The sequence below is a fragment of the Melozone crissalis genome, unplaced genomic scaffold (assembly GCF_028551555.1).
Source record: "Melozone crissalis strain CALT ecotype California unplaced genomic scaffold, PUWL_Pcris_2 ptg000045l_1, whole genome shotgun sequence".
NCBI lineage: Eukaryota > Metazoa > Chordata > Aves > Passeriformes > Passerellidae > Melozone > Melozone crissalis.
Window position 1 is genome coordinate 26,866,576 of NW_026535823.1, and position 23,425 is coordinate 26,890,000.

Here is a 23,425-nt window from a genome sequence, read left to right on the forward strand (position 1 = left end):
GTGTTCTTAATACTAAATTATCACACAAATGTTATTGTTTAAATAAGATTTTCATTAACAACAACAGTTACTACCCCAGAGAGCTCTCATGTAGTTACACCAACATAGACACAATTAATGCCATGTACTATCATGGCACTGCAGTGCATAACTGTGAAGGCACATGTTTGAATATAGAATGATGTTTGAAAATAAACTGAAAAAAGAAAAGAAAAAATTCTTTCAATTACTTTTTCCTGCAGAGGAATAAGAAGTCACTTTGTGATGAACACAAGGCCAGCCCAATTCTCAGTGAATGTAAGCTAGCTCCATTGATCAGCTGAGAACGAGCATGAATTTTAGGTCAAATAGATATAAAGCACCATAAGATTTGATAGCCAGAGATAAGGGCCTTCCTGAGAAAAGCTGCTCCACTCAGAGTCCAAAGAGTCTCACCTTGCTCTGTTTGCTTCTTTTGTCATGTCCCATGCCCAGGTTATGAAGTTCTGACTCAGGTAGGAGACAATGGATTCAGCACAAAGCATTTGTGAGCAGAAGACGTTGGTTAGTACACTTTCATCATGGTGGAGGTAGATAGCAAGAAGCTTTCTCTGGAAAAAATGTGACAAGAGATGAGTGAAAAGTTACTGAGGCAATTTACAATTTAAAGTTGCTGCTACAGATTTGTGTTTTAGTACTCACAATGGGATTTATCAAGGGTGACAAGTATCTCAACACAAGAAATAATCAGCAGATTTCAAGTCAAATGGTTCATCCCTGCAATTTTTAAATATTCTCAAAATCTTCCTAATATTCTGAGTACTATACAATATATTATGTGCTTAGGATATGAAAAGAACAATGAATGTAAAACAAAAACCTTATTAACACACCTAAGAAATGAGTGAACTTTTTTGGTTTGTTGCCCAATAAAAATAACATTTCAATGAACAAGAAACATGTCTCTTGACTGGACAGCATCTGCCACAAAAAACATATGAAAAAATGATAGTGCACTGCTATCACCACCTCTGTAGCCAAAAAAAAGAGGCACTACACGTTGAGATGGTGTCTATGGTCTCTGGAAGCAAAATATTCTGTGCTGTTCTTCTGGAACCCTATCAAGTAAAACTTGAGCTTCACTGCCAGCAGCTGCGTCCCCATGAAAATCTCAGACCACCCTTTGGAAAACAAGTCTGTGTGCATGTAAACATAGAAAGCAGGCTGCAAATATACAGGGAGACTATGAGCTAGCTAAGGACTGTGATTCTGCAACTGGCATTCAATGAATTATAAATATAATTCAGAAAATTACAGCTTTCCATTCCCCCATACCCATATAAATTACTTTATTTTATAATAATACTTGAACATATTTGCTGAGAAGATACGGTGCTATTTTCAGACTTTTATTTAAAGTAATTTCAAATCTCTTCATCAAAAGTAACAGTGAACCCTAGATATTGATGTGTATTGATATAGCAAGACATGGGATGCAATTTCCAGATAAGCTGTCTTTGCAGAAAGCCCCTGTAGGGTTCTCGCCTCATATACTGGCTTTGGATAAAATTTAATGACTGTTTATAAAAGGAACATTTGAACATTCGACTTTGGGAAAGGGATTAGTAATTTGCATTACTGTTTGTCTAATTTAATTTAAATGTTCTTCAGAACCACGTACACATGTGCCAGGAAGGGCCATTAATAAGCCCAACATGCAGAGATCCATATAAGTGCAGCCAACAATGTTGACTGAAACTAAACTTGAAAATCCAGGGCACTGATGCACAATATCATGCAATAAAACAGCATTTCTGTGGTGATATTTAATTTAAAAAGAAGAAAGAGGCAGGGGAAGATCAGGCACTGTCTGTTTTTGAGGATCAGCCGTTCTGCATTTCAAAGCGTCGATCCCTGCAATATCCAGGTTACTGTGCTAGAATCTCGACTATTATATAGCAGTTGTAAGAGAGGGAGGGCAAAGATGTGTTTACTCAGTGATTAGGGCCTTAGAATAAGCCTCTAGCTCCTAGAGAGACAGCTCACCACTTATTCATTTGGACCAATTCACAAAGCCTAGAAAGATTAAACATCCATGCTGAGAAGACAAGCGAATGCAGACGGTGAAAAAGAAATAAAAATTCTTTAAAAACTCTGAGATGACTTCATTATTTTTTCCACAAGGAAACTTTAGGAAAGTGTTTAGTTAGAGAAAAACCCACATTGACCTCTCTCTAAACCCTTAATCTTTCCTTTGTGGTGGCACTGCTTTGTGGTAAGCGGATGGCTTTGCTCTCCTCTTTTCACTGGGAGCGGACAGAAAAAAAGGCTCTTGAGAAACACTTTTACTTCCAAAGAAACAACCCCATGAAACTGTTAAATATGAGATTCCGTACAACAGAATGTTTCAAAATATGTACAGTTTTAGGCTTAAAGATTTAGGGACAAATTTCAGTAAACAGAACAGGCACGAACACAATGGAGGTTTACACTGAGTTACTTCCCAAGGGAATGTAATTTTTGTTGCATCAACAAATCTCACCATGCAAAGACTAAACTCCATCACATATAAAAGACTGTACTTGTATCTCATACCACATCCAAAATGTTAAGGGTGGGCACAGGCATACTGCTATCATAAATGCAAAGAGATAGCAGGAGGAATTGAAGGGCTAAAACATTATTTTGAAAAATATTTGTGAAAGCTGGGGACATTTTTTCCGTGGAAAAATGCATGATTGCAAAAGGGTCACAGCTTGAAGTTTGTTGTTGTTGCTGCTGTTGTGTGGGTTTGTTTTCATGTTTGTTTATTTTACTAACCCATGGTAGCACATATTTATAAGCAAGTTTTGGTTGTGTTTATTTCAAGCCTTTGAAAAGTCAGAGTAAATTCTAGGATTCTATTATGACTAATACTGGGTATTTTAAAGTCAATTTTGAACAATTAAAACAGCCTTACAAAACTGTTGAACAGTCTCAAATTACACAAAAGAAGTCTACTAATGGAGCACTAGACTGTTCTATGTTGGGTTTTTCAAAAATATGACATGGAGGTTATATAATTAGCATGAAGTTTTAAACAAGGGAAAAAAAAAACCGGGAAAAACTTTTACTAGTCCCTACGAAGGTATAGGATACCAGAAAGGTTTTAAGCACTGAATACCTGAAGGACTTCCAAAGGCCTTAGGACTTGAGGAACTTAAGCCACCAAGGGATGCATTTTTCAGAGTATGTGCATGCTGAAGACCACGCATTAAAGAGAAGCTAACACACTTTGTACAGAATTAGAAGAAAAGTTGTCACTGAGGCAAAAAACCCATAGATCTTGAGGTGACTAAATTGGCATCAGTGGGTAATGGGATTTCTAAGCTTCTCAGCCAGTTCCTAGTACTGTGAATAACTCAGATAACTCAAAAGAATATGAACTTGAATGAGAATAGGAATGCAATCATAAGGGTCAGCAAGACCACAAACCTGAATGGTTATTTCTGAATCTCAGGTTTACAACTTCAAGTAATGACTGAGACAGAAAAGTTCATGATGTAACAGCTGCTAGAGGCATAATTGTTCTGTCAAACTGGCAGGCTAACAAGTCAAAATATTAATTTTTTCCTCCAGGTTTTATGCAGTGAGAATTAATTCAAATAAACAATGAGATGTATTCACATTTTTTTAAATCTTTGAAGTGCACAATCTGATCCACCTGTCCAAGGTGATCTTGGAGCTCATGGGATCAGCCATGGATACAGCTACTTTACCTAGCCTTGTAGAAGACACCTGAAAAAAATTTTACCACACAGGTTCCTAAAGCAGGAGTGAGGTGATCCCTGTAAACTTCTGATCCCATACTTTGTATTAAATAAGGCATAAGACATAAAACTAGCTCCTAGTTTAATCTTCCTCTAATTTTACCTTTCAGTAAAACATCTATCTCAAAATTTCATCAGTGATGAAGAACCCCCAGGAGCCATGGTAGGGTGTTCAAACAGCTACCCACTCCCAGGTAAAGGTGTGTTAGAGCCTGCTTTAGTCTACTTTCATCTCCCAACTATTTGATCCTATTATACTGCTGTGTCTCCATTTCAATCAATTGCACCTGTAATGGTATCTTACATAATGCAAATAGTGTCCAGTAATTAACACCAAACTCAGGTAAGATCTATCATCACAAGCTTTGAAAAAAGCTAAAATGTAGAGTGAGGCAGAGAAGTTCAAAAAACTTCAATTTTTTAGTATCAGATACAGAGAGACCCATACCCAGGAGCAACCCTCCAGATATAAAAGATTTAGCTACTTTTAGGTATGGAAAATGAAAGATGGGTAGACAAACAGTGAAGCTACTAAACTGGTGTTGAAGTAGCAATTTCTAAACATGGTTACCCACAAATTCAGAAATAATTTACAAATTAAAGGACAGAATGCTAACACACATCAGAAAAGGCTGGAAAGAAAATGGTGACTAACATGGGACTAAACTGGAGTTTATGTTCTGATATTTACCATACTGCAGCTGCTTCACTCTTCCTGAAAAGCTAGAATTATACTTCTATACCTGTCCTCCAGTTTCAATCAGACCATGTACATTAGTGGCCAGGTTATTTATGTTTAATCAGAATCTGTAAAGTGGTAATTCCTCCAACTGTAATCAGTAATAATTTCAGTATAAACTTATTTAGCTGAAATAATAAGGGACATTTTTCTGAGTCATACAGATAAAAATGATGCTACAGAAATCTCAGTATGAAGGAATATTCTGCTACCACCAAGGAAGAGGGGAAAAAAATAGCTTTTATTTGAACACACCAAATGATGGAAGGAGCATACTTTGCTCTAGATATTCAGGAAATAAAGAACCCATATGTGAGAGGGATGGTGCTGCCTCTAAATTGAACCTAAAAGACAGAATTCAAGGAGAAGAAAAACACGGTTCATTTTCAGAATGCAGGAATATATATTGAGGTGACAATACCAATCTGTGCTAAGAGAGATGTTTCACATATTTATTAAAAGTCAGTGGACAGAAAGGTTGAGAGAGGAGCAGGAGGTGAGCTGACAGAGGTATATAAAGATAAGAGCTCCTGAAAAGGCAAAGGCAATGTCTTTATTCTTTCTCTCAATAAAAGAGTAGCAACCACCTATAAAGATGAAAAGACAAACAAGCTCTAATAAAAGAAAATACTTCAGTCTTACTCACGTTTATAACTCAGTAAGCTTCAATATAGCAATTAAAATCCAGTATTAATAACAATACCACCATAAGTTAGGATTGACGCTCTGATGTCTCAGAACAGAAGACACCCACAAACTGCTTTCAGACACAAATACACCTCCCCCAAACACCTTGTTAAAAATGTCTATTACAGGATTTTTTTCCATGGCATCAGGTGTAGCAACTCCTATGGCAGTGTAGCTCTGTAGCAAGAGTAAGCCCATTCTTCAAAAATTTAGCGACAGAGGAACTCTTCTTTCCAATAGACAGAGGAAGACTTTCACAAAAATCAGCTTAATTGTTGATTTAACAAACCTCTGTCCCTCTTTCTCTTCCTGACCCCATTAAAGGAAATACTGAAAATATTTTCTTGTCAATAAGAAATGAAAATAAGAAATGAGAATAATAAGAATAAGAATATGAGAAATTAATAAGAATAAGAAATGAAAACACAACACCCTTAACTATCAGGCTGCTGGACACAGCTGGGAATTTCATGGCCAAGGACACTGGCTCTATATCTTGGGTATTGTATTTTTGTGGCAAAGGGTGATACAGGTTTTAAAGCAGAGCCACATTTGACCTCATTCCACCTCTCCTATCAAAAATTGGAATTGTTGTGGCAGCAGTTGCTCCAAAGGTTAAAAGACACCCATCATGTATATTAATTTTCACTGGCTAACAAATCAAACACAGCAGATAAACACCTCAACTTTTTTTAAAGGTATTTCTTTTTCAAGCAACATTTTGTTAAATAACTATGAATTAAGACAGATTTAACAGGAAGCATCTATTTTCATTAAAAAAATTAAACTCATATTCTTCCTTCAAAACACACGTTCTGACATAAGTTAATTTTCTTTAAATAACCCAAATTAAAATATTCCTGGAAAAAAACTTCATGTTTATACACATTGGGCTTTTTTTTTTTTAATGTAAAAAGTATACCCAATACAGATTTAAAACACAGCTGATGGCTGTCTCACTAGACATGAACTGCAGAGTGCACCTTCTGCTCTGGACAGAGTTGAGAATTTGTCAAGAAAAGGCCAAGATCTCTGAGCACTCAAGCTGCCAAGTGCTCTCAAATTAAATCAGTTTGAAGCGGTTTTCATTAAGATGGATTGAGTGTGGCATCGTGAGAAACACTCTATCAAATGTAGTGTTTTACTTAGTGATTAAGTATATACCAGTTGATGAAGCTGCCCAAATCCTTCGTAATCCCACCACTCCAATAAACATTTAATGAGTATATAAGTTCAAAAAGCCTAGTAGAGGATTTAAACCTTCAATCTTGTTTTTATTTACTCTTGGAACTCAATTTCTCACTTCAAGTGAAGAATGCTGGTGCCTGCAGCTCATCTGTTGCCCTGGTAAAATTAAGTGCCCTCCATAGTATAAATTAGAAGACAAGACACACAGGTTGCAATTTCTCCAAAGCTTTTTTTTTTTATACTGATACATATTTTTAAAATTATTTTAGGAAATTAAATTATAAAAATATGAAATAATGTGTTCCTTTCTTCAATTCTGAATTACAGAAAAAATTACTTTGTGACAGGGAAAAGCAGTGAAAATAAATGGTATTTCCACATTCTCATATTTTTGCTTAAAATCAGAATGTTACAATAAAAATGATGCCATTCCAAAGGTGGGAGGGAGAGCTTTCAAAACAAGGCACTATTTAGAAAAAACCCCAACAATCCAAACAACACAAACAAAAATTAATACTCTCCTAAATATATATATATATGTATACACACACACACAATGTTTTATACACAATATACACAATGGTTTTATTGCGATGATGATCTGGTCTGAATAAATCATGAAATATTAAAAATGTAAGGCAACATGAATTTCAAAAGTGGTATGTAAGTAGCACAAGAAGTATTTTAAGCAATAAAACTAACTGCACTGCATAAATATGAGACTTATAGGTAGAAAACTGTTTATGAAAGTTCTTTATGAGTTCTGTCCACTATTACACTGATACACTGTCAACCATTTCTGATGACATGACACTAAATGAACTTCCCAACTCACACCCTTTCCTTGTTCAATTCGCAGGATTTTTTTCTCTGTGCAAAGACATGAAAATATTCACTCAACTTAAGAGTGTTAAGTATGTGTCAACTTCAGCTATATAGTGTAGATTTATAATTCTCACATTTATCAGAACAGCCCCTAACATAATACAGAAAGTCCTTTCAATATGAATAACTACTTTCTTCATTTTAAAATTAAACATCTATCAAGAAAACAAAAAGTAAATTTAAACAGCATGATTTTCTTGTTTGTGTTTCAGCTTTATCTGTGCTTAATTATGCAGGGTTTTGGGTTTCTCCTTGATGAATCAAGTCACCAAAACTTAAATAAACTGTCCCCATTCGAATTTTATTAAAATACTGATTTTAAAACTGTGCATGGAATAACAGAAACTTGAGATGCCTGGTTGGATGTACAGAGAAACTAAACAACCAAACCTTAGTACTGGAACTTACTTGGCAGATAAAGGCTGTACAAAGGGGGGAAAAAAGCACACTGTATTTGAGAGAGCTTCCAATTTAAATTTACAATTTCATTAGCCATTCTTCAAAGGAGTTACCAACATGCAACAGTGAACTTGTCAACCACAAGACTCAGAGGCAGGGTTATCTGGTGCTAGGACACCATTATTTCAGGAAGAAAAGGGAGGAGGGAAGAAGAAAAAGAATAGCTTTGACAACTAAAGAGCTTCAGTAAAAATACAGCCTGAACGATTAGAAAGCATCAGTTATTCACTGCAATTTCAGCAACCACCAAGGTAAGTCTTTTAGTCAGTCAACTGAATGAGTGCAACTCTTCTTGAACAATAAAAGCAAAACAACTCCAACATGTAGCTGAGCTTTTCAAAAATCAAGATGAAACCCTTAAGGTGATTTCCATTCCCCCACTATATTAAATAAAGTAGTTTTAATACACACTTACATCTCTTGCTTTCCCATAGAAGGCTTCTTGGAAAGCAGCCTCTAATGATCCAATAAAATAAACAGGATGGCAGTCACCATATCTATTTGAGATAAAATTTCCAATTAATAAAAAAGGACAAAATCAAGTCATTTCAAAGTTCTCCCTTTTCATATACTCTGTAAATATAATGCATTGGCTAAATCTTTAGAAAGATGAGTATTACACTTCTAAAGGACAGAAAGGAAATATTTAGGACCCATTTGTTTTCTGACCTTGAAAAACTCAAAGTAATGAACTACTACCTTACCAAATTTATCATAAAAACATTCTGCTTACACATGTAGATACCTTAAGTTCTACACAATTTTCTGTAAAATTTCTACAAAATTTTCAAATTATTTTCTCTCTTTATTATATTCTTAAAGGTTAATTGAAGGGTATTCTTCCATTACACATTAATGCATCTCATGCACATAAAGGAATATTTCATCACTGGAGTGAAAACAGAAACTACATAAACTTTCCATTACTTTGCAGCTTCTACCAATTAAATGAAACAAGCAACTGTTTAACAATGCATGATTTGGCAGTATAAAGTTTTTTAAAAATCCAGAATATCTCTGTTTTTTAACAGTCAATATTTACCCAACCATTTTGCTATTGTGAAAACTCTTACAGCAACTGTGTATTTATTTTTCAATACTACTCAGTTTCAACTTTTCTGTTCCTGCATATCATAATAAAATTATCAAATATAACCAATCTTTCTCATCCTTCTGGTCCTTTACATAATTAAGTAATGGTACGACATAGTGGCAAAATAAATAGGACAAGAATCAACCACTCCAGCTTGGGCTGAGAAATAATTTCATTTCAGAACTAGTTCTAGCAGCAGAATTAGAATTTAAATAAATTACATTAGGATTTCTAAATATGCTATAATCTCACAAGAAAACATGTAGACTTGGTTTATTCTTCTTTTCATTATTTACTAACTTCAACTGAGTTTGTAATAAGAATTGCACAGTTAACAGTCTAAGCTTACCTTGAAGAAAACTCTGCTGTAAATTGTAATAAGGCATCTCCTTCATTTTCAGCATTTTCTGGCACTTAAAAAATTGAGGAAAAAAAAAAAAAAAGAAATGCAACTCTATGGAAACAGATTGTAATATGCAAACACATGCACTTCACAGGTATTTCATGTTCCCAGCTCACTGAAGCGTTACCAAGGAACCATATAAACTTCATGAAAGACTATTGACTATGAACCTTTTGAAAGCCAAGAAATTTCCAAAGGGTCTCTGGAAATTATTCAGGTTTTCCAAACAGTAAAATCCTCAGGTCCAGTGTAATGTGATATTTCACTTGCTCAGAATTAGCACTCTGGACTTACTTTAAGACTTGAAAGGCTCTACCCTTCCTACTGAAATGTTAGAAAGTTTTCCATATTATTACATATATTTGCTGTCAAAAAACTTCTAATGAAGTAACACTAATGCAAGCCTAAAGTAAATAAAGAGTATGCAGGAATTGCAATGTAGGAGGTAACTGACTGCTCCTGCTCAATCCTTTTCATCATTCAAGGGCAAATAATCATTGAGAAACTTGATCAGCATAATGAGTAAAACATTAATCAAAAATAAAATATAGAATTTTCAAAACAGGAAAGTGGAAATCTAGTTATGTACAGGTGCATTTGGATAGAGATCACAATTTCTCTGATTTTATTTGTTACTCATCAATTTTAAGTTCAATTATTATTCTTCAGTTGCAAGGTTAAAAATTTCCCTCCACAGAAAAGTGCTTTTATAGTTGCCAGTTATGTGTGCAGTATTTTCCTTTGGTACATCCATCAGACATGACATTCAAACAATTCTAACCAAAATATGTTTTTCAGTTTTTAATTCTGCAGCCCCCTCCCACCTCTCTGCCTTCACCTCTGCTGTACAACCCCCAGTCAATTGTAACTCTTACTCATTGGCGATTTCCTCAAGGCAGATGAAGCTACTCCAAACATTTCTCCATCATCAACTCCAAACTCAGTAGCATCTTCAAAGTCATCTCCATCACTATCACTAACCATATGAACATCAGTGCATTGCTGTATAAAAACAAAACCCAAATTCCACTTTAAGATTCTATTTCAGACATTTTCAGTGAAATACAAAATACACACACAGTGACAAATACACATAATATACTGCAGTTGTATTTACTATTTTATACAGCATTACCAAAGGTAATTTTTAACAGAAGTCTGGTTGACAGAAATATTATGTGACAAAATGCATTATTAAAGAATCTCTGCATACACACAGTTAAGCAAATTGTATCCAAAGTTAATGCTGTTTTTCCATTTAATGGTACAAGAGCTGGCATAAGAAAGCTGCATAAGAAAAAGGGAGAAAAGCCACACAATGGTGGCTCTTATATTGGCATTTGGAATACCCATTACAAAGGAGAAAAATCAAAATTTTAGTGCAAGGAGCTAAGGTCATCTCCCCCAGTCAGATGCTTTGCTGGGATTTGTTTGCTTTCTTTTCCCTCCTTTTCTTCAATGACTCCTTTGCCCAGTTCCTGACTTTGTCACAATTGCAGGAACTGTTAATGGATTGTTGTAAGACACAGCACAACAGGAGGGATGGTGACCACTGCACCCTGAGGTGTCCCTGCCTGCTCCTAGAGCAGACTGGGAGCACAGAGATGATGTCCTTACCTCCTCTGACTGCTCCCTTGTTTGTACAGGTGACGATCTTCTTCCAACTGTGAGTCGATGGCAAGGAAAAGTCAGTCCTGACACGGCTAAAGTCATCTACAAAGCAAGCAGTGGTTCTTCATTAAAGCCACAGAATCAATTAAAGGTTGGGGGGAGGATTTAAGGTTGCTTAGAGGTTCAAACTAAAGACTGCATTATTTAAACATATATTAATAATATAAAATTATTCCTTACATTAAAATATTTAAGGAAACATCAATTGAGTTTTACTGAGGTGTATGCACAAATTATCCATGGAACTGCAAACTCCAAAGGGCCTTGAGTTGTTTCCCTTTCTCCTGAACCAGTACTGAAGTTTGAAATGTTACTATACATTGCAACTTTTACGGTTCTATGCATTGATGATGCAAATATAGATTTTTATTTTTTGCTAATCAAGAAGCAATTGTTAAAGATGCTAAGTACTGATACACATAATTAAAACCGGTTAAATTGTCTTGAAAAAAATTTGTGTTTTGAAAGATCTGTTTATCAGCAGAGATTGCAATAGACACAATCACATTGGCAACTTAAAAAAGATATTTCTTCTCCTTTTTGGTGATTTTAAATGTCAAGGGTGCACACCATGTTCCTCATATGAACAAAGACACACAACCCAAACTGCTGACACTGCAGTCAGCACAGTCCACAGGATGGATGGCCAGTAGCCAACAGAAACAGCACTTCTGCCCTTTGCTGTATGCCTAAATCTCAATTTTTAGAAAAATTCTACTGTCATTTGAAAGACAAAATTATTATGATGCTTGCAAACACACAGCAATAATATTTGAAAATCTGGTCCTATATTGCATTTAAAAACACACTCTTTATAATGCCTAAAAATGAGAACTGCCCACTCTGTGACCAGAACCAACTGTGCCATCTCTGCATTTCAAGCTTCTGCCCAGCCTCCTGCCTCTTCTGGAGAGCACAGCAGTCCAGGAGAAGCAAGCTTGATGACCACAAATAGCAATTTCAGAAGCACCTATCTGGAGTGATTTTACAATGCAAGTAACTCCCAAATAAAGATAATCAATTGTTTTTGGCAGTGACAAAGTATTTAATGCTATGCAATTTTCAGTGATGTGGAGAAGGGTAGTCCTGGCTGTAGGTTTAAAACATATTTTGTAATGGTTCCTTCAGATGAAACACAGAGAGGACAGAAAAACACCTAGATCCTGCAAAACTTATTGGTATTTTTGCAGAGCACAGAACAAAATATTTACATTATACATTTCAGAAATATAGCACTCTCCTAATTGGACTGTAAAAACATTAAGGTAAAATACATTTCAATCATTCTCAACAAAAATCCAAGAATAAATCATAAGCCTTAAATTTCATTTACTGCCATGTGCACTGAAAATACCCCATTTATTTTTTATACATAATTCAGAGCGACTTTCTCACTTGCCTGCTAGAACTCACAGAGATTTAATTTGCTGCAGGTTGAAGCAGGCTGATTAAGCAGGCTGGTTACCAAATGAATGTTAACCTGTCTGAACTAGCCTACTGTCACATTCTCACAGCAAGGTTAAACACAAGTTTAGCTGTGTAAAAAGCCCAGCAATCGCCTTAAAGGAAGTGAGTTTTAATTCTCTGGAGTAAATGAAATATTAAAGACGACACCCAGCTCTAGACCAATTACCTATGAAACTCCTGTGACAAGAGCATAAGAACTGCATTCTGTGCCATAATCCACCATTTCAATTATTATTTTTATAAGCTTTTAATAATAAACAAAACCCAACTGTTATAAAACCTGAAACTTTGCCCTGCAGTTATCACACCATATGAAATGCTGGTAAAACACACAAACACCCACATGAACCACACACAGACCACAGCTCCCTCTCTCACAGCATCAAATCCCCTGACAGATGCCTGGAAAGGCTCCCAGTATCTTTTACATGCACATTAAAGAGAGAGTGGTAAGATCAAGCAGGCAGTTACTGTGCTGCTTCATCACTTGGCCCAATTGCAGGGTGTTGCAATTCCAATTTGCAACCCTATATTATAGTGTCAAAGCGTCTCTCAAACACCAGCTAACAGCAGAAGGGGTTCCACATCAGAGCCTGTTTCATCCCACTCTCCACACAGTTGCTGGAATGTTGGGGGTTTGTGCACATTGGTGTGAGAAATCACCCTTCCCCTTGCCTTTTTTTTTCCCCCTTTCTGAAAAGTTGGGTTTTTTTGCAAAAGAAATAGCAGTTCCGCCTTCATTCCAAAATAAACACCAGGCACCAACATTCTTCTAGAATAAAGTTATCTTCATTCACAGATAGAGAGTTCTCTTGCAAAGAAAGACTCTTGCACCACGAAAGTTCAAGCTTTATTTTGGAAATCATAAAACCTCATCATCACCTCCCAGGCAGCCCAACAAACCCTTTCCAAGCACTGTGAATGCAAGGCACTGATGGGAGCACCACTGAAATGTCTCAGTGGCAAGAACTGTAGAGCTCACACTGTTCCAGGAGGGGTTTTTCTTTCTGAATACTGCACCTGCCCCCTCCCAAACAGAGATGCAGAAAATTATCATTGCAATAAATTATCATTGTTTCAGCCACTTTCCAATGGGAATGGACAAAATCTTTATACCAACTCCATGACTGAACCAACCCCAAAAGCTGGTTTGTAGCCAGACTACCTGATTACCCATATTCTCCAGCTTATGAGCCCATCTGGATGTGAAAAAAACTCCAAAGTCAGTCACTTTTCTGAATTTTTCTTTTTTTGCATGAAAGTCACCCCTATTTGGGTACCAGAGCTTGAATGGGATGGCTTCCACATGCACAAGAAAAGACACTGAAAATGCATTTGCAGGACTCATGCATGAACAACAAGGTAGGTGTAGGTTATAAAAGAAATAACACAAAAGCAGGAAAAAAAAGATTACTCTTTTTTTAGGCAGGGAAATTATGCTTGTGCAAATCAAACTGTCTCAGAACTGGAAGGTACATGAGGTAGAAAGTGAAACAAAATCAGAAATAAGGAAAATTGCTTGCAAAAAGTAACTCCAGAGCCACATCTTTCGTCAAACACTGTGTAGACATTGCTTGTATTTATTTAAAGTAATCTTCTATTTGGCTTCCTATAGCTTATGAGGAGAAGACGAATAAAATTCAAGATTTCAAACATTTCAGGAGAGTCTCCTTTTAGGAAAAAGCAGAGATACTACATGGATTCAATAGCTCTGGTATTCAAAAAGGTAAGGGTACAACCTGGACTAAAAGTGCATGAAAGGTTACCTGAAATAAATATTAACTATTAAGAGAAAGACCACTACAAAACCTTACAGTTTAGAGAGGAAAGAAATAGTCTGGTGCTCACTTGTGCTTTCCAGCTCTAAGACACTAATACTATTTGTAAATGCCCAGTGTGAGATGATTTGTTTTTCAATTGCCAGCATTAGCAATCGAGGGATAAATTTAAGCAACACTTTTTCTGATCCAAACGTGCAGGATTCTTTGTCAACCTTCCAGATTAACCCAGAAATATTTGCCAAATCTGGAGTGAGACCAGATGCTTTAAACAATAAATTATTCTTCATGTTATATTAGTTTTATGTAGAAGCTTCTATAAATAGAATTCAGAACAGTCTAAACCCACTATTTTTTCCCCCAAATATTTCATGATACAAATATAGCTGAAGGAGAGAAAGATATTATTGAGAGCATATAATTCCAGAGTGCTGCCATCTCATGCTCAATAATAAAATAATAATAATACAGAAAATTACAAGGCCATAATCTCAAAACCTTGTATCTTCTAGAAAGAGTTTGTTGGCACAACTTAATTCCCACTCTTGCAGACTTCTGAAATTACAAATGAAGGAACAAACTCAGTCCCTTGCACCAGTCCAGAGATATTTAATCAGGATGCTGAAGGTGTGAGAAAGATAAACAGTAGAAGGAACGTGAAGGAACAATACCAGCAGAGAACTCCAGCTGCAGAACTCACTCCTCTGAAAATTGCTGATACAAAAATTATAAGCTCAGTGGACTGCATCAGGAAAGGAGTAATTGGATATGACAAATTGGCCTTCCTCATGTTCAGCCACACACTGATGGAGAAAAACAGCTTCTCAAAAGAGATTTGAATGGCAACCATACCTAACGAGGAAAGTGAAGGAAGCTGTAAGAGCTTTCTAAGGCCTTACAGAATATAGCTGGGACACCCAAAGTGTCCAGCTTTAGGCAATAATCTGTACAGAACAGGACATTCTTCTTCATCCTCAACTATTGAGAGCTTGTGCTGTTCACAGGATACTTGCCATCAAGGGATCCCATCTCTGCAAAGGGATAAAGCTTTTTGTAAACAAGAACTACTCAGAACAAGCAAATATAATGTTCAAGGAAGGCAGAAATATTGGTTTATTTTGTGCTCTTTGTTAAGCTTTTGATTATTACAAGAGCAATGAATTTTGTTTCACTTTATAGAAGGTTTTTGAGTGTGTGGACACTCTGATTTGCTTTAATGGACATTAATGCATCTATCTGAACATATAGACACCTGTTAATCAGGGCAAGTTATTAAATGGAGCCTTCAGCTATAATACTCAGTACTTGTCAATTTTAAAGAAAACAGCTTTTGGCTGTTTAAAAGACCACTGAAAACGAGAAATTGTTTCAGTCATTGTAACAAGGTAATTTTATTTTCAAACTACTCAAATGACAAATTCTTTCCAACCACTGGAGAGGTATTTTTCCATGACAAAATATTTTCTAATCCCATTTTTTTGGCATAAAGTAGAGATTCTTGATAATTTGTTCTCAGAAATTCAAAGGTCAAACCGTAAATCTCACAAAGCATCAGACAGAAATTCAGAGACTACTTGATCCATACACAAAGGAGAAGATTCTATAAATGATGCCAAATTTCACTTGCACACACACAGCAAGTGAAGCAACAGGCATTACCTGACAATGACAAGCCAAAACCAAAACCCTGCAGTGGACAAACCTTCTGGATTTTTAATATAAAAAGATCCTAAAAAGAAATGTAATTTCTGTATAACATCACTGATATGAATCAGTCAAATTATTCAAGTAGCTAAACTTCTAATACAGAGTCATGTTTGGCTGTATACAATCTGCTTCAATAGGAAATTAAACAGGGAACTCTCACAGCATGATTTTCTATTGAGGAAAAGGAAAAAAAATCCATTTTCTGCTTTTAATACTCAGAGATAAAGTAAGCAAACAAGATTCTGGTGTACAAAATAAAAAGCATGTTTTCCGATACTTGACTCTCCCCCATAAATCTCCCAGAAAAAGGGCTCTTTCTAAAGGTTGCTTAGCAGGCTGCACTACACACATAGGGGTTTGTAATACACATATATCACACCAAAAATCTCAATCAAAAACAAATGCAGTGTTACCTACTAATCCTGGTTCAAATACTCATGTGACAGCCCTTTCACTGTGCCCAAAATGTGAGTTGTTTACCTTTTCCATTACTAGTTTAAGCACTGATACATGGCTTAAGAATAGAGAAATAAACATGACCAAGTACATTTCATAACACTCAATTATTATAAATAACTTCAGAGAGGTGCACATAGCAAAATACTCAATGACTGGCGGGTGTCTCCTCTGTGAAAATTTCACTCCAACAATTTGATCCTTTTCCTCATTGGATTAATTATCATGATGGTTCTTCCTCCTCATCAGGTAAGTGAAGGGATAAGGATAGAGGTCTGAGCAAGGAGCATTATCAAGCATTTCAATTTTCATATTAAATTTACTATTCTGTTATGTGACCTTTTATTATAGCACAAACTGATTTCCTGAGTATGATAAATGCCAATTTATCAGATGGATGGATGGATGGATTTTCTTGAAGATACAGGGAAAGAAGTTGCATTTTGAATTCAATTATAAGAAGTTTGAGAAGAAACAAAAACTTTGAGAAAAAAGAAAAACTCTAGAAGGAACATTTCTGTTCTTGCTTTTCTATCAAACATTCTATGTACATGGTAGTACTAGAAGGACTTGGATACAAGGTATTTTAGGGACCAAATGCTTACATTGCCTAAGTGCACTGACAGTAGGTAATAAGACAAAACTAATGATAAACCAATCTATTTGGAACACCTAAAAATAAGTTTTTGTTCTTGCTGTTTACCATTGGAACTAGATTGGTCAGGCCGCTCCACAGCTGAGGCTCACTCACATTTCCATTTTCTTTTTGGAACCTATCTTTTCCAAGATTGAGGAAGCTAGGAAAAGCAAGGAATATTTGTATGGTGGACAGGATATAGCAATTATAGGAAAAATCGAAGTGTACAAGGCAGGGGTGAGAAGCAGAGCAAGTGAGTGAAGTTTTGTTTTTGCACTTGAAATACAAGAGTAGGAAGTTTTTCATTAAAGAAACAGTTGAATAAAATTGTAGTTTCTAAGTGTATTTTGCATAGCCCTTTCATGTGAGTATTGAAGCAGGGGAAATCAGAGTATGGGAACTCTGGCAATCTTCTGCAGTTCTCCAGAGATTATCAGATGGCTCCACACTTTCCTGGCTGGAGATCCAAACAGAGAAACCCATCCATGCAAGAAGGAGGTGGTGGACTCACAAGCAATTCATGCCATTTCTGAGGATACTCCAAGTCTCCAAAATGACTCTATGACATGAGAGAGTTTTCACATGAGCTTGTTCTTGCCATGGCTGCAGCACCTGGTGTTTAACCAAGCATCATTAACAGTGCATGGGCAGCCTATTATGCTCAAACTCTCACTGAATTCCTTGGGTACAAACAGGTGGTCAACACTTCCAAACCCATCACCTATCACTGTATATATTCAATAAATAACCTATCTTCTTTTCAATGTATTATCTTACAAAGGCAAAGTGATACATGATTTAAGAATTTCTGCATGCTCATGTATAAAAGTTATGTTTAAAGCTCCAAGAGATTCAAGATTTTCTGTGAATTAAAGTTTATCCTTTGGCTTGTTTTTTCTCAAAAGTTAGCAAGTACTTTTCCAGTAGTAACAGACTGTAAAACTACTTCTATCCATACTAAAATACATAGTATACATAAAACAAGTGTTATTGCACTAACAAAGAGCAAGTACCCCAATATAAAATGAAGGTACATTCCAATTCTATTAAATACATTCTTTTAGTTGACTGAAACAAGGGCTTTTTTGTACTATGCAATTAATTGACTCAGGAAGATTTACTAGCCAGAGCTGAAGGGCTCTCTTCAGTCTGTACTGCTCAACTAGACATTGTTATCCAAGTTCAGTACATAATATTAGAAAAAAGAAATCAAACACCCAAAGCTCATCTACTGCCACGTAAGCCCTTACCCTCCTTGAATAACAATAAAAAGTGGATGTAATTCCACATTAGCCACTTTGTCTTTTGACATCAAATAGCATTAGCTGGGAAAAACAGTCAAGTATGCTTGAGGTTTGTTTATTTTATTAAACTATTGCACAAATATGAAAATGAACAGAAGAGTTAAAAAATTTGACAGCCCTTGAAATTAACTTCCTCTGGAAAATAACTTCATTTTCATTATGCCTCTCCAATAAAAAGAAAAAAAATCTTGACAGGTATTCAACGTTTCATTTTAAACACTAACTGGATGAAAAAAACCATCTCTAGCGTGGAGTGTGTTCAGGTTATAAATCAGTAATGCTTATTTTAACTCCTCACAAAGTGTTGTTGAGATAATTACTGCTGACAGCTTTAGTCAAGGTTCATTTCACTTTTTCTACTATTTTTCCCCTGTTAGAAGTTCCGCAGGGCCCATGGGAAGATCCACCCCTCACACCTGTTGGGGTTCTTCATGTTACTGAGGCCAGTTTGGACACGTCACTTCACATTAGCATTGTGCCAGAGCGCTGTGACAATTACTTATCGCAGGTTTAACTCGGAAAAAAGTTTCTAATCCAGCCACAAGAACAGTGTCAGAGTCCGTAATTTAAACCTGTCAACACAGGTTGGAGGAAATTCATTCCAAGGATTTCAGTCGTGTTCCCATGGTAGATCTCTGAACTATAATGAAGCTTAAAATCACAAAGGAATGCTATAAAGTTAAAACACCAAAAGTTTAAAGAGCTCTGAACTGAAGAGGAAAAAAAGTGCCTGAACTATTACTCATGTTTTAAAATTTGATATATTCTTTAGATTAGGATTAAGAGATTGCTGTGTTAATCTGCCAAAATTCCAAAAGGCTGCTGCATATGTGTCTTATTTTGCCACAATCCTGGCACATCTTTACATGTGCTGAAGGCAGAAGTATGGTGAGACAGCTCTGGAATCATCTGGAGGATGGCGTGGGAGGCTGGAGGAGATCCAAGGCACAGTGAGGAGGCCACTCGTGTCCCTCAGACACCAGGGGAGGGATGCTGGCACTGCAGCAACAACCACCCTAAAGGCAGCTCCACAAAACACAACGGGATTCTTGTGAGCTTGAGAAAAAGTGGAGCCTGGTGCTCTGGGAACACCCAGCCCTGGTGTGCTGGTTGAACACACATGCCAATTTCTGCTACGGGCCCTGTTAATCACCAGCCGTGTTACTGTGCATCTACCCCTGTCGTTTGCTGGCTGAATGAAAATTATCCCTGGTTTTGATTATTTCTCATTTGACTGAGCCTAGTTAGGCAAATTAGGAATTAAAGCAGAAGGACAGCTACTGTAGTACTTTATGTTGCTTCAAACCACAAATATATTTAAAGGAAAGACAAAGAAAATAATATTTCCTCGTACAACGGATTCTGCTAAAAAAGAAATATACTTGAGAGACTGAAATAAATACCCATGATCACTTACAGAGCTCATTCTTCTTGTTAGACAAAAACTGTAAATATTAAAAAGGATGAAAAATCTGCCAAGCCATTTGCAGCTATTTGAAACACAGGGTAACAGAATTAAATAAACGCTGAAAGACCTGGAACACAGTTAAGTATAGACCATGAGGCTAATTGTGGATCTTGAGTTAATTACTTTCCACTGATACGTTTTCTCAATGGTCTTTTACATGAGTTTTTTCTTTCCTCAGTCTGAACCCCAAGGCAATTCAGCGTGCTAGCCTCCAAACTCTGGGTGATTCATTGTGTACTTCTGCCTTAGGATTTTTAGTTCATGCAGAGAAAGCCAGGCTTTCACATCAAGTTGATGTTAATGTGCACTGACAAAGCAACAGTAAAGGAGCTTCATGTTTGTCACAACGTGCACTCTTTAATTTAGTAATTGCTTTATACTGATATGCAAATAATGACACATTTCCCAAATTTCCAGTTCCTCAGCAATGCTGTCGCTAATTACTCAGTGGTTAAAACTTAGGCATGTAAATTGGTCCAGTGAGTTTATTAATCAGTACACCTGTGTGAACTAATCTATAAAACACACATGCCTGGGAACAGGTCATAACTCACTGTACATTCCTGAAGGGTTCTGGAACTGAAAAAAACAATTCTCTAACTAAACCAAGATAAATTACAACTAACAGAGTGTTATTCACAGATAAACTGGGAATCCCAACCTTTCCTAAGCTAAAGAGACACTGTCTTTGGGTGACAACACATACCAGGAGTCAAAGCATCCATCGAGAGAGGGATCAAGGTAAAGAAAGAAAAGGTCAATTAAAAAAAGGACAAGAATCCCTCTAGGCCCTGAAAACATGGGAAAGGGCCAGTGTCCACTCATCCATCAGTTCTCTGTGGATGACCACATGCTTTGAAGTTTGGTTATAGTGTTTTGTGGTACTGTGTCCTCTTACTTTTGATACTCTAACATGAAAAATTCAGCTGCACTTAACATGGATTCAGATTCATAAATGGAAAAATACTCTAGAGTTTTAACCTGTCTTGCTGTATTTCCTTTCCTCAAAATTGTCCTGTTCCATTTGCTTGCTTTTATGTTCCAACAGAGCCTGTTAAATTTCTGGTATTTTCTTTATGTAATTGGCATAGAATATAGACAATGTAATAATTGTTTTTACTGAGTCTGATCTCTGACTACTTATTTTTCACTATTCAGAAGAAACACAAAACCACTAACAGGTTTTTAAGCTCGGGAACAAATAAAATAATAAACAGTATAAACTAACAACAATCCATCCACATCACATATTGCCCACAGATATTCACAGACACACCTTGGGAACTGCTTTGCATTCACAAAGAGTATCAGCCAAATACTTGGCACGTTTCTGGTCTATGGTGGGATGCCATTTACTTCACAACATTGTACAATGCTTTAGATGGCAGAGAAGTGCCTGGATTTGTTTCCAGCACTATATAATTCCTTGGCACAGTTCAAGCAGTTGTGCTAGCAGAGCTGCTTCCAAAAAAATGCTTCAAACACTGATGGGATTTTTATGCTGCCTTTTCTTCATGGATATCATTTTCTGAGGAATTGGATTTTTGCAATGTTAGCTCTTGAAAACACAGCGCTACTGACTTCTAAAAATGAGCTTCTAAAAAGGCTGATTGTTTCCTATTTTCTGTTTCTCTTACCTGGAATGTGTATCTTCTAGTGAAGTTCTGCTCTGCTTGTAAGAGTGGAGCTTCATTACAAAGAAACAAGCACCACTGTGATAATCCTCCAGGAATAATGCAATTACCACTTATCAAACAGGTGTCTGCTGTATTCCAAGGAGATTATCACTTCCTATTCTGCTCTCAGAGAACACAGAATAAAAGAGAAGCTGCTACTATTAAATGACTAAGAGGAAAAGGAGTCTTTGATAACAGCTCCTGCCAGCATCTCTCAGCAGGGCATGAAGCAAATGTAGTCCTTCTATAACAACTTGGCACTGAAATGAGTATTTTGGTATCTGTAAAATGAGTTAAAGCACCTAAATAAGACCACTCCAGTTAACTCAATCTGAAGCATTCTCTATGTTTCTCCATGGAATATTCCAAGAATCTCAGCACCTCTGGCTTTATGCCAAGCCATGCCCCTTGTGAGTAGTCTGAAGAGGAACTCTGCCTGTTCCAGCAAAAATGGGCTGCAGAGCTGCTCCATGAAACACAACTTCTTTGAGAGACACTTCTGTGACAATCCAGGGCTTGATGAAGGTACAAAAGGATCTCCCAGAGAATTAAATCTTCTTACCAAAATCATTTGTGGATCAAACCACAGCTGGGTGCAGTTGGTCAGCAAAGGCAATTTTTAACATATTTTCAAAGCAGCTTCTTGAGTAGGAGGTATCTCGGGAGTGGATCTCTAAAAAGCACTCTCCTATGAAATCTGTGTACAGCTCAATGCACAGAAGGTGCTATTACTACATGACAAATCATGTAATTGGTTTGGAAACAAGCCCAGCTCAGCATCAAGGGCAGAGGAGAAGTAAAGAGAGTAAACAACACCCAGGTGCAGGAGACAGGAAGCTACTTCAGCTCCTGATGACGTCCAGGGCTTGTGAGGGCCAGCACCTGTCCGTAGGTGGGTGCTTCAAAGAAAGTAGACCCTGTAAAACCCTGTCCATGAGGATTACCACTGGTTTGGTGTAAACTCAAGGAAGAACTGTAGCTCCTGCTGCTGCCTGTGCTGGGACACAAAAGCCCCAATGCAGTTTGTGTGCTTGTAGATGGAGAGGTGGAGTGGTGCTGTGGATACAATTCACTCTCCCAGCTCCACAGTGTGCTTCAGGGATCTGCACTGCCCTGATCTACCCTGCAGATATTTCTCTGTGCATGTGGTCATTTCTATCACATTTTGATTTTGAGGTTCTGTCAATAGAAAGACAGAAATTGGAAGCAGCAAATATAAAGTATCAGTCTCAGTCAGTCCTTGTTTACTAATTTTAAACTCTACTCCCTTTAGCAAGTTCTATGAACATGACATTTTTAATAAAATAACTTTCATGTTTATGAGTTTAAAAGCAAGAACAGCTAAAACCATCTCAGCAGATCAAGCAGATTTGTCAATGGCTTGCAAAAGAAGAAAGCAGTAAAAGATGACAAATAATTATGTCTCTAGCATCTCTGCTGTTCCTTATGCTTTAAAATTACAGTGACAGAAGAACTTAGCACTGAACCAATTAATTGCTAACAGTAACCTCAAAATTTGCTATCAGCTTTTCCTAAAAACTCAGGTTGATTACAATATGTTGCACTGCAATGGAGTGGACTTTTGGCAGAAACCAATGCAATTTTATTTGCAATGAATTTGACTTTTTGAGTCCTTATTGTAAAAGATCATAATGCACTTTGCAAACTCATTTAAATGGACATTCTCGAGATTAAATGCAACAGGTATTTAGCAACACAATTACCTTTTACAGCTTAGGAGGGGAGCAGCACTTGAAACTGATAAGTCACACTTTAGAATGCACAAGGAATCAATGCAAACACTTTGCAAATTGCACAGGAGAGTAAAACTTTAAGAAAAGTTATTCCTCATGAGAAGTAATGGGTTGAAACACCAGAAACTCACAACATAATGTGGTATCAAAAATTAAACAGATGCAAAATTTGAACTGTCAGTCTATTCCTTGGACAAAAAATTTTACTCCACTCCATAAATGTATGCATTATAAAACACTAGAATTTTCTTAATAGTAAAAAAGA

The 23,425-nt window shown here is 36.6% G+C and overlaps 1 protein-coding gene across 1 annotated transcript in view; it reads right to left on the reverse strand.

Annotated features, from left to right (window-relative positions):
- The window catches only part of FAF1 (Fas associated factor 1), a 147,057-nt gene that overhangs the window by 39,377 nt on the left and 84,255 nt on the right, over window positions 1-23,425 (reverse strand). Inside the window, exons 9-13 of the mRNA XM_054286164.1 lie at window positions 10,860-10,955; window positions 10,118-10,244; window positions 9,189-9,252; window positions 8,162-8,243; window positions 436-590 (exon numbers count right to left, since the gene is read on the reverse strand). Coding sequence (XP_054142139.1) covers window positions 436-590; window positions 8,162-8,243; window positions 9,189-9,252; window positions 10,118-10,244; window positions 10,860-10,955 — 524 coding nt within the window. The remainder of the gene's footprint in view (window positions 1-435; window positions 591-8,161; window positions 8,244-9,188; window positions 9,253-10,117; window positions 10,245-10,859; window positions 10,956-23,425) is intronic.